The sequence below is a fragment of the Oncorhynchus clarkii genome, unplaced genomic scaffold (genome assembly GCF_045791955.1).
Source record: "Oncorhynchus clarkii lewisi isolate Uvic-CL-2024 unplaced genomic scaffold, UVic_Ocla_1.0 unplaced_contig_10381_pilon_pilon, whole genome shotgun sequence".
NCBI lineage: Eukaryota > Metazoa > Chordata > Actinopteri > Salmoniformes > Salmonidae > Oncorhynchus > Oncorhynchus clarkii.
In genome coordinates, this window is record NW_027261124.1 from 24,593 (window position 1) to 40,144 (window position 15,552).

Below are 15,552 nucleotides of genomic sequence, written 5' to 3' on the forward strand. Positions count from 1 at the left end.
TGAGGTGGGGTTTATTTCTCTCTAATTGATGCTTCGGCCACATACGAGTCAACAACATTAATTGCGTACGAGTTAACAGATTATGAGTATTTAAAAGTAAGAATTTCACTGGACAGTTCATTTAAAAATGTAAATACATTTCATTGACTTGTCTTTGGTTCAGAACCATATTTGCCTGTACTTCGCTCTACTTTTAGGCTGGTACCTTGTGCCTGTCTTCTCTTGCCAGTTCCATTGCTGCCGTTGTCAAGCCAAACATGACAATGAGCGACAAGAAGTTTGCATTCTAACACAGATGGGCACTGAGGCTACTTTATCAGTGAGCTGCATCTCAGGCTGTGATTTTCATTTGACATTTTGGGTCGTTTATCAGACGTTCTTATCCAGAGGGATTTTACAATTAGTCATTCGTCTTAAGATGGCTGGGTGAGACAACAGCACATCACGGTCATGACAAGTACACTTTCCCTCAACACATCACGGTCATGACAAGTACACTTTCCCTCAACACATCACGGTCATGACAAGTACACTTTCCCTCAACACATCACGGTCATGACAAGTACACTTTCCCTCAACAAAGTATTTATCAGCAAAGTCAAAACCAAGTTAGTTTTATCCTGACCTCGCTAATGTTTCTTTCTTGGTTTCTGTATTTCAGTGGACCGTGAACGGCCAGCTGAGAGTTGGGTTCTTCACCTCCAAGACCGTCACAGCTGGTACAGAGCTTACCTTCGATTACCAGTTCCAGAGATATGGGTTAGTGTCTCTCTCCTTTCGATTACCAGTTCCGGAGATATGGGTTAGTTTCTCTCTCCCTTCGATTACCAGTTCCAGATGTATGGGTTAGTGTCTCTCTCCCTTCGATTACCAGTTCCAGAGGTATGGGTTAGTGTGTCTCTCTCCCTTCGATTACCAGTTCCAGAGGTATGGGTTAGTGTGTCTCTCCCTTCGATTACCAGTTCCAGAGGAATGGGTTAGTGTGTCTCTCTCCCTTCGATTACCAGTTCCAGAGGTATGGGTTAGTGTCTCTCTCCCTTCGATTACCAGTTCCAGAGGTATGGGTTAGTGTCTCTCTACCTTCGATTACCAGTTCCAGAGATATGGGTTAGTGTCTCTCTACCTTCGATTACCAGTTCCAGAGATATGGGTTAGTGTCTCTCTCCCTTCGATTACCAGTTCCAGAGATATGGGTTAGTGTCTCTCTACCTTCGATTACCAGTTCCAGAGATATGGGTTAGTGTCTCTCTCCCTTCGATTACCAGTTCCAGAGAAATGGGTTAGTGTCTCTCTCCCTTCGATTACCAGTTCCAGAGATATGGGTTAGTGTCTCTCTCCCTTCGATTACCAGTTCCAGAGATATGGGTTAGTGTCTCCCTCCCTTCGATTACCAGTTCCAGAGATATGGGTTAGTGTCTCTCTACCTTCGATTACCAGTTCTAGAGATATGGGTTAGTGTCTCTCTACCTTCGATTACCAGTTCCAGAGATATGGGTTAGTGTCTCTCTACCTTCGATTACCAGTTCCAGAGGTATGGGTTAGTGTCTCTCTACCTTCGATTACCAGTTCCAGAGATATGGGTTAGTGTCTCTCTCCCTTCGATTACCAGTTCCAGAGATATGGGTTAGTGTCTCTCTACCTTCGATTACCAGTTCCAGAGATATGGGTTAGTGTCTCTCTACCTTCGATTACCAGTTCCAGAGATATGGGTTAGTGTCTCTCTCCCTTCGATTACCAGTTCCAGATGTATGGGTTAGTGTCTCTCTACCTTCGATTACCAGTTCCAGAGATATGGGTTAGTGTCTCTCATTTCGATTATCAGTTCCAGAGGAATGGGTTAGTGTCTCTCTACTTTTGTCCCAAATGGCACCCTATTCCCTTTTTAGTGAGCTATTTTTGACCAAGGCCCATAGGATGCCATTTAGGACGCAGATTCTCTCTTTGGATTTTAAATGTCTGTTGTAACATATCAATGTTTGTCTGTTCTAATACGTCACCCTGCTGTTGCAGTCATTGAAAACATAACGATACATTATTAAGCCCCTGTTGCTCTCTTGACTGACCACATAGCTACGGTGTAGTGTTTTTACTCCTTCTCCTCTGTACACGCCAGGAAAGAGGCCCAGAAGTGCTTCTGTGGGGCTCCCAGCTGCCGAGGCTTCCTGGGCGGGGAGAACAGGGTCAGTGTAAGAGCAGCGGCAGGGAAGATGAAGAAAGAGCGCCCTCGCAAGAAGGACACCTCCGTGAGCAATGCACTCACTACGGTGAGTGTGTGGGTCAGGTTTGGTAATGGCACTCCCCCAAGAGTCACAGGTTTTCCATAAATGCTGTTTTGGAAGATTCCTGGAATAAGTAGGACATCTGGGGAATCTTCAATACAAACAAGTGATCAGCATGTTGCGAACCTAGGACTGACTGGACTGTCTGAACAGCCATCACTTGAAAAGGTGTTGGGGAAGTGACCTGTTGTGGAGTTCATGTCACTATCAACCATAGTGAATATTTAAAGGTCCAATGCACCTGTTTTTATCTCAATATCAAATCATTTCTGAGGCAACAATTAAATACCTTACTGTGATTGTTTTCAATTAAAATGGTTAAAAAAAAAAAACAATAGCTTCTTAGCGAAGAGCAATTACTCCAGCAAGAATGTAGTTAGGACTGTTTTGTTTGGGAGTGGACTGAGTGGAGAGGAGAAGTTTGGAACTCTTTCTTATCTGTCAGTTAACTAATTTACTGCCTGATGTAGTGTCACCCGGGAGGACAAACCATTATCCCACCAAGCTGGGCTGAAATGTCAGCCTTTACAAACAGCTATTACACTAAAATGGCATTATCATAATTTTCCATTATCCCAACCTCCCAGTGTGTAAATATAGGATTCAACTCATTTGAATTGAACTGCCGAAGCTACAATCTGTTCCCTTCCCCTGCGATCTAGGTTTATGTTTTCACCCTGGTAGTTAGGATTCCACACTTTTTTTTTGTGGCTGTTGACCCATAATAGTCTTAATTTGTAACTGGTAGATTAATTCAGCATAGTCTGACGTGCCATTGAGTTCATCTTTAAGCTCAGGCCAGTAGATGAACCACAGTGGCATGTAGTTATTTCATACCTCTGATCGGATGATCTGCTGAAACCCCCAGCAGTGATGATCTGTGTCCCAAATGGCACCCTATTCCCTATTTAGTGCACTACTTTTTTAACCAAGGCTCTGGTCAAAAGTGTGCACTATATAGGGTGTGGTGCCATTAGAGACGCTGACATGGTCCAGAGAGGCAGATAGGGGTCAGGCTTGTACTAGCTTTATGCTAATTGTTCTGAGAGCTCCAATGTCTTCTCCTTTCCGTAAATAACACTGCTACTGAACACAAAAGGACCGTCAATTTACCCCCCCCCCATCACCATGAAAGCTGCTTGTCTCAGTTTTGCAGAGAAGTAGTAGTTTTGTCAGTTCTGTGTTTAGTATGTTGAATGGATTATCTGTGGTCTTGATAGAGCTACACTAACTGCTGCTGAGCGTGAGACTCTCCCATTCATGTTCAATGAAACCTTGGCATAGGAGGCTCAAGTGGCTCATCGTAAAAATTTGCTACGCTGTCCTATTGTCAAGAATTTGGCACCATTCAGGCCAGAGAACACTTGATAGAGTGGCTTATGCTCTGTTACTGCTCAGTGTGTTAATGCTGGTATGTTACTCCTCAGTGTGTTAATGCTGGTCTGTTACTCCTCAGTGTGTTAATGCTGGTATGTTACTGCTCAGTGTGTTAATGCTGGTATGTTACTCCTCAGGGTGTTAATGCTGGTCTGTTACTCCTCAGGGTGTTAATGCTGGTCTGTTACTCCTCAGGGTGTTAATGCTGGTCTGTTACTCCTCAGGGTGTTAATGCTGGTCTGTTACTGCTCAGTGTTAATGCTGGTCTGTTACTCCTCAGGGTGTTAATGCTGGTCTGTTACTGCTCAGTGTTAATGCTGGTCTGTTACTCCTCAGTGTGTTAATGCTGGTCTGTTACTGGTCAGTGTGTTACTGCTGGTCTGTTACTGGTCAGTGTGTTACTGCTGGTCTGTTACTGGTCAGTGTGTTAATGCTGGTCTGTTACTGCTCAGTGTGTTAATGCTGGTCTGTTACTGGTCAGTGTGTTACTGCTGGTCTGTTACTGGTCAGTGTGTTACTGCTGGTCTGTTACTGGTCAGTGTGTTAATGCTGGTCTGTTACTGCTCAGTGTGTTACTGCTGGTCTGTTACTGCTCAGTGTGTTAATGCTGGTCTGTTACTGCTCAGTGTGTTAATGCTGGTCTGTTACTGGTCAGTGTGTTACTGCTGGTCTGTTACTGGTCAGTGTGTTACTGCTGGTCTGTTACTGGTCAGTGTGTTAATGCTGGTCTGTTACTGCTGGTCTGTTACTGCTCAGTGTGTTAATGCTGGTCTGTTACTGGTCAGTGTGTTACTGCTGGTCTGTTACTGGTCAGGGTGTTAATGCTGGTCTGTTACTGCTCAGTGTGTTAATGCTGGTCTGTTACTGGTCAGTGTGTTACTGCTGGTCTGTTACTGGTCAGTGTTAATGCTGGTCTGTTACTGGTCAGTGTTAATGCTAGTCTGTTACTGGTCAGTGTTAATGCTGGTCTGTTACTGCTCAGTGTTAATGCTGGTCTGTTACTGCTCAGTGCTAATGCTGGTCTGTTACTGGTCAGTGTTAATGCTGGTCTGTTACTGGTCAGTGTTAATGCTGGTCTGTTACTGGTCAGTGTGTTAATGCTGGTCTCTTACTCCTCAGGGTGTTAATGCTGGTCTGTTAATGCTCAGTGTGTTAATGCTGTTCTGTTACTGCTGATGCTGAGTGTTACTGCTGGTCTGTTACTGGTCAGTGTGTTAATGCTGGTCTGTTACTGGTCAGTGTTAATGCTGGTCTGCTGTGTCTCCAGGTGGATGAGGAACTAGAGGCTCTGCTGGAGAACGGGGAGGGTCTGTATGATGAGAAGGAGGTGGTGTCTCTCTGCAGGCTGATGGTCAGAGTGGAGACCATGGAGCAGAAACTCATCTGCCTCAAACTTATCCAAGTAAGCACACCTGACACCCCACCACCAATGAGCACTGGCTGTCTGGGATGGCCCTGGTCATTTATAGTACACTATATTTATAGATGTATATATGTATAGGCCCTGGTCATTTATAGTACACTATACTTATAGATGTATATATTTATAGGCCCTGGTCATTTATAGTACACTATACTTATAGATGTATATATTTATAGGCCCTGGTCATTTATAGTACACTATACTTATAGATGTATATATTTATAGGCCCTGGTCATTTATAGTGCACTATACTTATAGATGTATATATTTATAGGCCCTGGTCATTTATAGTGCACTATACTTATAGATGTATATATTTATAGGCCCTGGTCATTTATAGTGCACTATACTTATAGATGTATATATTTATAGGCCCTGGTCATTTATAGTGCACTATACTTATAGATGTATATATTTATAGGCCCTGGTCATTTATAGTACACTATACTTATAGATGTATATATTTATAGGCCCTGGTCATTTATAGTACACTATATTTATAGGCCCTGGTCATTTATAGTGCACTATATTTATAGGCCCTGGTCATTTATAGTGCACTATACTTATAGATGTATATATTTATAGGCCCTGGTCATTTATAGTACACTATACTTATAGATGTATATATTTATAGGCCCTGGTCATTTATAGTACACTATACTTATAGATGTATATATTTATAGGCCCTGGTCATTTATAGTACACTATACTTATAGATGTATATATTTATAGGCCCTGGTCATTTATAGTGCACTATACTTATAGATGTATATATTTATAGGCCCTGGTCATTTATAGTACACTATACTTATAGATGTATATATTTATAGGCCCTGGTCATTTATAGTACACTATACTTATAGATGTATATATTTATAGGCCCTGGTCATTTATAGTGCACTATACTTATAGATGTATATATTTATAGGCCCTGGTCATTTATAGTACACTATACTTATATATTTATAGATGTATATATTTATAGGCCCTGGTCATTTATAGTACACTATACTTATATATTTATAGATGTATATATTTATAGGCCCTGGTCATTTATAGTGCACTATACTTATATATTTATAGATGTATATATTTATAGGCCCTGGTCATTTATAGTGCACTATACTTATAGATGTATATATTTATAGGCCCTGGTCATTTATAGTGCACTATACTTATAGACCCTTATATGTATTTATAGGCCCTGGTCATTTATAGTACACTATACTTATAGATGTATATATTTATAGGCCCTGGTCATTTATAGTGCACTATACTTATAGATGTATATATTTATAGGCCCTGGTCATTTATAGTACACTATACTTATAGATGTATATATTTATAGGCCCTGGTCATTTATAGTACACTATACTTATAGATGTATATATTTATAGGCCCTGGTCATTTATAGTACACTATATTTATAGATGTATATATTTATAGGCCCTGGTCATTTATAGTACACTATACTTATAGATGTATATATTTATAGGCCCTGGTCATTTATAGTGCACTATACTTATAGATGTATATATTTATAGGCCCTGGTCATTTATAGTGCACTATACTTATAGACCCTTATATGTATTTATAGGCCCTGGTCATTTATAGTGCACTATACTTATAGATGTATATATTTATAGGCCCTGGTCATTTATAGTACACTATACTTATAGATGTATATATTTATAGGCCCTGGTCATTTATAGTGCACTATACTTATAGATGTATATATTTATAGGCCATGGTCATTTATAGTACACTATACTTATAGATGTATATATTTATAGGCCCTGGTCATTTATAGTCCACTATACTTATAGATGTATATATTTATAGGCCCTTGTCATTTATAGTACACTATACTTATAGATGTATATATTTATAGGCCCTGGTCATTTATAGTACACTATACTTATAGATGTAAATATTTATAGGCCCTGGTCATTTATAGTACACTATACTTATAGATGTATATATTTATAGGCCCTGGTCATTTATAGTACACTATACTTATAGATGTATATATTTATAGGCCCTGGTCATTTATAGTACACTATACTTATAGATGTATATATTTATAGGCCCTGGTCATTTATAGTACACTATACTTATAGATGTATATATTTATAGGCCCTGGTCATTTATAGTACACTATACTTATAGATGTAAATATTTATAGGCCCTGGTCATTTATAGTACACTATACTTATAGATGTATATATTTATAGGCCCTGGTCATTTATAGTGCACTATACTTATAGATGTATATATTTATAGGCCCTGGTCATTTATAGTACACTATACTTATAGATGTATATATTTATAGGCCCTGGTCATTTATAGTACACTATACTTATAGATGTAAATATTTATAGGCCCTGGTCATTTATAGTACACTATACTTATAGATGTATATATTTATAGGCCCTGGTCATTTATAGTGCACTATACTTATAGATGTATATATTTATAGGCCCTGGTCATTTATAGTACACTATACTTATAGATGTATATATTTATAGGCCCTGCTCATTTATAGTACACTATACTTATAGATGTATATATTTATACGCCCTTGTCATTTATAGTACACTATACTTATAGATGTATATATTTATATATATATTGGTCATTTATAGTGCACTATACTTATAGATGTATATATTTATAGGCCCTGGTCATTTATAGATGTGTATATAATTATAGATGTATATATTTATAGGCCCTGGTCATTTATAGTACACTATACTTATAGATGTATATATTTATAGGCCCTGGTCATTTATAGTGCACTATACTTATAGATGTATATATTTATAGGCCCTGGTCATTTATAGTGCACTATACTTATAGATGTATATATTTATAGGCCCTGGTCATTTATAGTACACTATACTTATAGATGTATATATTTATAGGCCCTGGTCATTTATAGTGCACTATACTTATAGATGTATATATTTATAGGCCCTGGTCATTTGGGACGAACATTTTATTTAAGTTGCTTGTTTTATTTAGTTTTATTTATTTTGTATGTGACAAATAAAATGTGATTTAATAAGTTGTTATATTTATATTGTGTGGAGGGTGTATTGTATTGGGGATGTCTGTGTACTGTGTTATTGTGTGGAGGGTTTCTCTACCATAATGTTGACTTGGTGGTTGTGTATGAACAGGATACCCAGAGCCCATCCTGTCTGAAGCAGTTCCTGGACCATCACGGTCTGTCTCTACTGTGGATCTTCATGGTGGAGCTCTCTGAAGCCAAGGGCAACAGTGTCAACAACATCAAACTGCAGTTTCAGGTGACAATTAAATCTGTTCGGAGTCCAAAAAAAATGTATATTTAACGTTGGTTGCTCATCCCTCACACTTGTGATCATGACAAACATGATCACTGAATCTATATGAGAATGCACTTTAGAATAAACCAATTCAGATTGAATTAAAACAAAGGGCCTAGGAATATCAAAACAAGGTGTGTGTGTGTTGTAACCAACTGACTATTCCCTGTGTCTCCAGATCATGAAGACCCTGTCAGCGCTGCCTATCTCCACTAAGAACATGTTGGAGGAGAGTCATGTCCTGAGCCTCATCCAGCGCTGGGCCCAAACACACTCCCTCCCCCAGGCCCCCGGGGCCGAACAGGACGGCTACTCCAGTGAGAACATGTCTCGCGCCCAGACCCCTCTCAACACTCCCGACGGCTCCTCTGCCTCCGTCGCCAAACTGGGCCCTGAGTTGGACAGCGACACTCCCAAACGGGCCGTTTACCGTCGCCTCAAGATCAGCGAGAACAGCCTGGACAGCGCCATGTCGGACGCCAGCAAGGCCTCGGACGGTAAGGAGGAGGAAGAGGAGGATGAAGAGGAGATGGAGGACGAGGAGGTCTTGCGATCTGAGCCTCCAGTGGAGAGCAGCAAACGGTCCAAGACAGAGCTGGTGGTTGAGGTCCAGGCTCAGACTCCCACAACGGAGGAGCCGGCAGAAGAGCCAGTCACAGAGCTGGTGGTTGAGGTCCAGGCTCAGACTCCCACAACGGAGGAGCTGCCAGAAGAGCCAGTCACAGAGCTGGTGGTTGAGGTCCAGGCTCAGACTCCCACAACGGAGGAGCTGCCAGAAGAGCCAGTCTCAGAGCTGGTGGTTGAGGTCCAGGCTCAGACTCCCACAACGGAGGAGCTGCCAGAAGAGCCAGTCATAGAGCTGGTGGTTGAGGTCCAGGCTCAGACTCCCACAACGGAGGAGCTGCCAGAAGAGCCAGTCACAGAGCTGAAGGAGACACCAGAGGAGGTGGTGGAGACCATGGAGATCACAGAACCCCAAGCGGAGAGCCAAGACGCTACAGATCAGGAGGAGTTGAATGAGAAGGGCGGTGACGAGGTGGTGAAAAACGAGTGGAGTGAGGGACAGAAGGAGAGCAGAGAGGAGGAGGAGCAGCAGCAGGCAAGTCAGTCAGTGGAGGAGAGGGAGGTTGTGGCAGGAGAGCAGGCCAACGTGGAGGTCCAGGAATCATCACATATTCAGCCAGTTCAGACGGAAGTTACTGAGACCCCTTCAGCGGAGCAGCCTGCTGAGGAGAAGAAGGAAGAGGAGACCACCACAGCAGAGACTGGGACTGAAGATACAGAAAAGGCTCCAGGCAGCCAGGAACATCCAGGCCAGGTGGCCCCCGAGGGTCCCCCGGAGGTGGCCCCTGGCACTGAGGACGCTGCCCAGGTAGTGACCCCTGCCTCGGAGGCCCCTCCACCTCCCTCTCCGGTGGTCCCCGTGGAGCCTGCGGCGGTGGGGACGCCCTCGCAGGATGAGGAGGAGGGTGTGTCTGATGTAGAGAGCGAGAGGAGCCAGGAAGCCCTGCTCAGTGCTGTGGATATAGGAGACATGGCTGCTAGGCTGCTGGACAGCTGGAAGGACCTGAAGGCAAGGACAAACACTGATCAATAAATAAACACACACACACACACACACTGAGTTTATTGTTTTTTACATGTGTGGTGTGTGACTCATCCTTCAGGAGGTGTACAGGATCCCCAAGAAGAGCCAGGTGGAGAAAGAGATGCACGGTAGGCCTCTGCCCCTCTCTCCTGCTCTTTCTCTCACCATTCTGTGTCCACACCTGTTACAGTGTCACGTTTTATTTTCAACAGTGCTGACAGCCTACCGTTGGTGAGGCTTTAACCTGTTTCCATTGTTCCACGTATACAGATCGTAGTCGAGACCGAGACGCCGCCCCGGCTCGCACCCCCTCCGGCAGCCGGGAACGTGAGAGGGAACGTGAGAGGGAACGTGAGAGGGAGCGGGACAGGGAGAGGGACAGGGAACGAGATCGAGAAAGAGAACGGGACAGGGAACGTGACAGGGAGCGTGACAGAGAAAGGGACAGGGATTGGGAGAGAGACCGGGAGAGAGACCGGGACAGAGACTGGGACAGAGACTCTGAGAAGACACCCCGCATCACAGAGAGACGGAGGAGACGTGCCTCCACCTCCCCACCGCCCTCAGCATACGAGAGGAGCAGCAGGAGACAGGAGGACCGGTAGGACTGGCTGGAATACCAACATATAGACTGACTAGCTATGAATGATCACATGTCCTTGGACTGTAGGACTGGCTGGAATACCAACATATAGACTGACTAGCTATGAATGATCACATGTCCTTGGACTGTAGGACTGGCTGGAATACCAACATATAGACTGACTAGCTATGAACGATCACATGTCCTTGGACTGTAGGACTGGCTGGAACAACAACATATAGACTGACTAGCTATGAATGATCACATGTCCTTGGACTGTAGGACTGGCTGGAATACCAACATATAGACTGACTAGCTATGAACGATCACATGTCCTTGGACTGTAGGACTGGCTGGAACAACAACATATAGACTGACTAGCTATGAATGATCACATGTCCTTGGACTGTAGGACTGGCTGGAATACCAACATATAGACTGACTAGCTATGAACGATCACATGTCCTTTGACTGAATGACTGAATGGACTTTCTGAATCATTCTAGAAAACTTCCACGGTTTTAGAAACAAAACTATTGATGACTTTAGGTTCCTTTTCAAATTGCACCCTTTTCCCAAAAGTAGTGTACTGAATAGGGTCCCATAGGGCTCTGGTTAAAAGTAGTGTACTGAATAGGGTCCCATAGGGCTCTGGTTAAAAGTAGTGTACTGAATAGGGTCCCATAGGGCTCTGGGTAAAAGTAGTGTACTGAATAGGGTCCCATAGGGCTCTGGTTAAAAGTAGTGTACTGAATAGGGTCCCATAGGGCTCTGGGTAAAAGTAGTGTACTGAATAGGGTCCCATAGGGCTCTGGTTAAAAGTAGTGTACTATATAGGGAGCCATTTGGGACTTATATCAAACCTGTTGTTGACTTGTAGAAATGTCTGTTGTGTTGATCTCTGTAGACAGTAGTATTGACTGTGTGTTTCTAGGTTTGACCTGGCTAACAGCAGTAAGAAGACCCGTTCCATCACCAAGGAACGCACCAAGCTGTCCACAGAGGAGCGCAGGAAGCTGTTTGAGCAGGAGGTGGCCCAGCGCGAGGTCCAGAAACAACAACAACAACAGTTACAACAACATCAACAACAACAGTTACATCAACAACATCAACAGTTACAACAACATCAACAGTTACAACACCATCAACAACATCAACAGCGGCAGCAGCAACTCCAGACTCTAGCCTACGATGCAGCCCTGACCTACAATACCAGCCCAGCTGGCTTCATCCACTACCCCCCCGGCTACCCCCTCCAGACCTACGTGGACCCCGTCAACCCCAACGCAGGCAAGGTGCTGCTGCCTACCCCTCCCGTGGAGCCCCTGGTCCCAGCCACTCTGGTCTTGGAGCAGACCCCTCCCCAGGCTCTGATCACCGAGCTGGGCATGACCTCTCCCTCCTCTACCTCCCAGCCCCCTCCAGTCTCCAACCTCTCCAGCATCTCCCAACACATCCACCAACCCACTACGCCTCTGGAGCTCCACCCCGGCACCGCCCAGCAGTATGCCCAGCAGCCCAGCGTGGCGGGCCAGGACCCGGGTGTAGGCGTCCTGTCAGCCGTGTCAGCGCCCCCTCAGGTGCTTTACTTTTTATATTTCTCATCATTTTAACTGGTTTTTTATTTGATTTTTTATTGTAAAGTGACTTTCGGTGTTTTGAAAAGCGCTGTAAATAACATTAATTATTATTCATGGCCCCAGAGTGCTGCCATTGGCCTCGTTTGGTCCTTTGACTTGACTGTGCGAGTAAACAGTTTTAATTGGCCGCATCGGTGCAAGTTGCAAATTCCGTCTGGTCCCCTAACTCCAAACGTCCTATATTATTGTTGTAGGTGTCGGCGGGCCAGGGGAGTTACGCCACGCTGTGGGACCCTACCACCCAGCAGGCTGTGACGGTACAGACCCAGGTAGCACCACAGTACCAGGTTGTCCCAGCACCACCTCCCACCCAGACAGCCATCTACTACCAGGGCCAGCCCTGTCAGACCATCTACAGTATCCCCACGGCCTATCCACAGGCTAACACACCTGTCCTGCAGGTAGGCGCACACACTGCACAGTGTCCATGAACACTCAACACATATCGCCCTTCGTAGATCGAGGCTTTCAAACAACGCATGAAAAAAGACCTGTTTCATGACTAGATCAGAAGGTCTCTCTCTGAGTATCTGTGTGATTTCTGTGTGATCTGTCAACCCTGTTCTGGCCAGGCCTACGCTGATCCGGCTGCCAACTACCTCCATGGTCAGCCGGTGTACACAGGTCACCAGCAAGGAGTGGTGGTTCAGCAGGGGGGTACGGTCACTACCATCGTCACCTCACAGACTGTCCAGCAGGTAAGGCCTCCAGCCAGACCCAGAGGCACGAACACTGATGAAATATATGCATTAATCGTTGTCCGTAGTTGTCTGTTAAAACTTCACACAAAGTCAATGACTTTCAGACTAGTTGCAGACTCACAAAGGTCGACATGTTGCACATCCTCTCGGTTGTCCATCATCCGTCAGCGGATGACTCCGTTGAAAAAACAAAACAAAAACATTGTCTCACTACCTCATACACCAAATCTGTCTGGCCGTACCCTTCCCCAAGCTACCACAAGGGGGTGGCAGTGTATCAACGTGATAGTCGTCTTGATTCTTGTCCGGCAGTTTCATACTATGTTTTTTATCATGCTGAAGGCCTCATAAAAAGTTGTTTTCTAACCACTAGAGGAGACTTCCTGTCTTTTCACTTGCCTCTCTTCCTCTGTGCAGGAGATGCCCAACACTCTATTAGTCCCCAACAGTATGATAGACCTGCCCCCTCCCTCTCCTCCCAAACCCAAAACCATTGTCCTGCCCCCCAGCTGGAAGGTAGCACGGGACGGAGAGGGAAAGATCTACTATTATCACGTCATCACCAGGTAGGCTGCCTGGGTCTCTGCCTGGGTCTCTGCCTGGGTCTCTGCCCCGGGTCTCTGCCTGGGTCTCTGCCCGTCTGCGTTTGTGACTGTGTGTGTATCTGTCAGCTTGTCGGTCTGACTGCACATGTCTGACTAGCTCTGTGTGTCTGGCTGCGTTTGTCTGCCTGGAATTGTGTGTCTTACTGTGTATCTAACCCCTCCCTCCTACAGGCAGACTCAGTGGGATCCTCCCAGCAGCTGGGACGGGGTCAGTGAAGACTCTCACAGCTTAGACCACGAGGCTGAGATGGACCTGGGGACGCCCACCTACGACGAGAACCCCTCCAAGGTGACCTTTGACCCTGAAAACACACAGGCCAAGGCCTTTCAAATGCATCCTTCCTTCCTTGATATAATCACTAGCTAGGTTTCCAATTGGTGACAGATATCCAATTGGTGACAGATATCCAATTGGTGACAGATATCCAATTGGTGACAGATTCCATCCAATTGGTGACGAATATTCTACAATCTGCATAAAAGCCATTGTGTATTTTCCATCCAGAGATGTTTCCATCAAATTGACTTGTTGCAGATGAAAGGCTGTGTGTGATGACTTGAGGCGGCAGGGTAGCCTTGTGGTTAGAGCGTTGGGCCACAACAGTAGGAAGCCTGGGACTTACAACACTTATTCCTGTGTGTTCAGGTTGAGGCTTTCTACACAACCGGCAGGGTAGTCTAGTGGTTAGAGCGTTGGACTAGTAACCGGAAGGTTGCAAGTTCAAATCCCCGAGCTGACAAGGTACAAATCTGTGGTTCTGCCCCTGAACAGGCAGTTAACCCACTGTTCCTAGGCTGTCATTGAAAATAAGAAGTTGTTTACTGACTTGCCTAGTTAAATAAAGGTTAAAAAAAAATACTTTTTGCGGTTTAAATTCAAGTTAAATTTCTCAATTTCAACTCTATTGATGCTCTTCTCTGGATGTTTATTGGAAAGGAGCATCAAGCTCACCACCCTGTGAAGTGAATCGTTTATCTCATCTGCAGCCTAATAAACTGCAGGCATTCCTGACCAGTCGTAGTGGGAGGATCACACAACATGTCATCGCATGACTCCAAGTTTACTTCCATATAATGGTTATTATATCAGTATTTGAGCATAAAAGCATTTTTGACGACATTTCTCGCGTTATTCATTTTATAGACACAAAAAGATCTCACCTTGTCTAGAATATTTTGTTTTGTCGACACATTTACTGTGTTTCCATCAGGCCTGTCATGACAACAACAAAATATCCGACAAGTACTTTACTCGTATAAGGAGGTTGGATGGAAACGTGGACAACGTGGGCACTGATCTGTATGTCTCATTACTTTCACCAATCTGACTGGTAGGTCAGTGATTTCCTCAAGGAAGGACGGAAGGACGGAAGGTTGGGTGGGTGGGTGGTTATTAAGGTATTTGAATAGGACCCAAATCTCATGTCTCACGGTTGAATCAGATTCACACAGGACTCTAGTCAAATGTAGTGCACTGTCCAGGGACTAAAGTGTAATTTGTCCACGGGACTATGGTCATACATGGTCAGCAGAGTTCCATACAGTCTTTAGGTCCGAGCCCCTAGTGGTGGTGTGAGTCTAGGAGTAGAAACCCTGCTATAATATCCATTACATTGCCTTGTGGTTTTTGGACACAAGGTTTTTCTAATAGATGATGGTGTGGAAAACAGATCTACTCTAACTCATCGGTGCGAAAGAAAAAATATTTGAGCTTGGTTTGCTTCCTGGAATGTTTGTGCTTGTGTGTAAAACATGATGATGGTGTTCCTCCCATCGGTTAATTGAAGATGTTGGAAAAGGGATTATTTTCAGCTGTGGTTCCTCTCCTGGGAGAGAAAATCACCCCCCCGAAGGGCCTCTAGTCTGGAGTGTCATGCAGAGGCTACATCCTAAAATGGCACCCTATTCTCTACATAGTGCACCACTACCCTATGTGTCCTGGTCTAAAGTAGATGTAGACAGACACTATAGCTCTAGCTGCAGATGCAGTTGATTTGATGCAGTGA

General features: G+C 44.3%; 1 protein-coding gene across 1 annotated transcript in view; it reads left to right on the top strand.

The window, feature by feature from the left end:
• LOC139404965 (histone-lysine N-methyltransferase SETD2-like) overlaps positions 1-15,552 on the top strand; it is a 42,224-nt gene that overhangs the window by 18,079 nt on the left and 8,593 nt on the right. The window contains exons 9-20 of the mRNA XM_071147518.1: positions 662-759; positions 2,114-2,264; positions 4,924-5,058; positions 8,262-8,390; positions 8,608-10,002; positions 10,097-10,145; positions 10,288-10,618; positions 11,535-12,180; positions 12,435-12,641; positions 12,813-12,938; positions 13,359-13,507; positions 13,718-13,835. Of these exons, the coding sequence (XP_071003619.1) occupies positions 662-759; positions 2,114-2,264; positions 4,924-5,058; positions 8,262-8,390; positions 8,608-10,002; positions 10,097-10,145; positions 10,288-10,618; positions 11,535-12,180; positions 12,435-12,641; positions 12,813-12,938; positions 13,359-13,507; positions 13,718-13,835 (3,534 nt within the window). The remainder of the gene's footprint in view (positions 1-661; positions 760-2,113; positions 2,265-4,923; positions 5,059-8,261; positions 8,391-8,607; positions 10,003-10,096; positions 10,146-10,287; positions 10,619-11,534; positions 12,181-12,434; positions 12,642-12,812; positions 12,939-13,358; positions 13,508-13,717; positions 13,836-15,552) is intronic.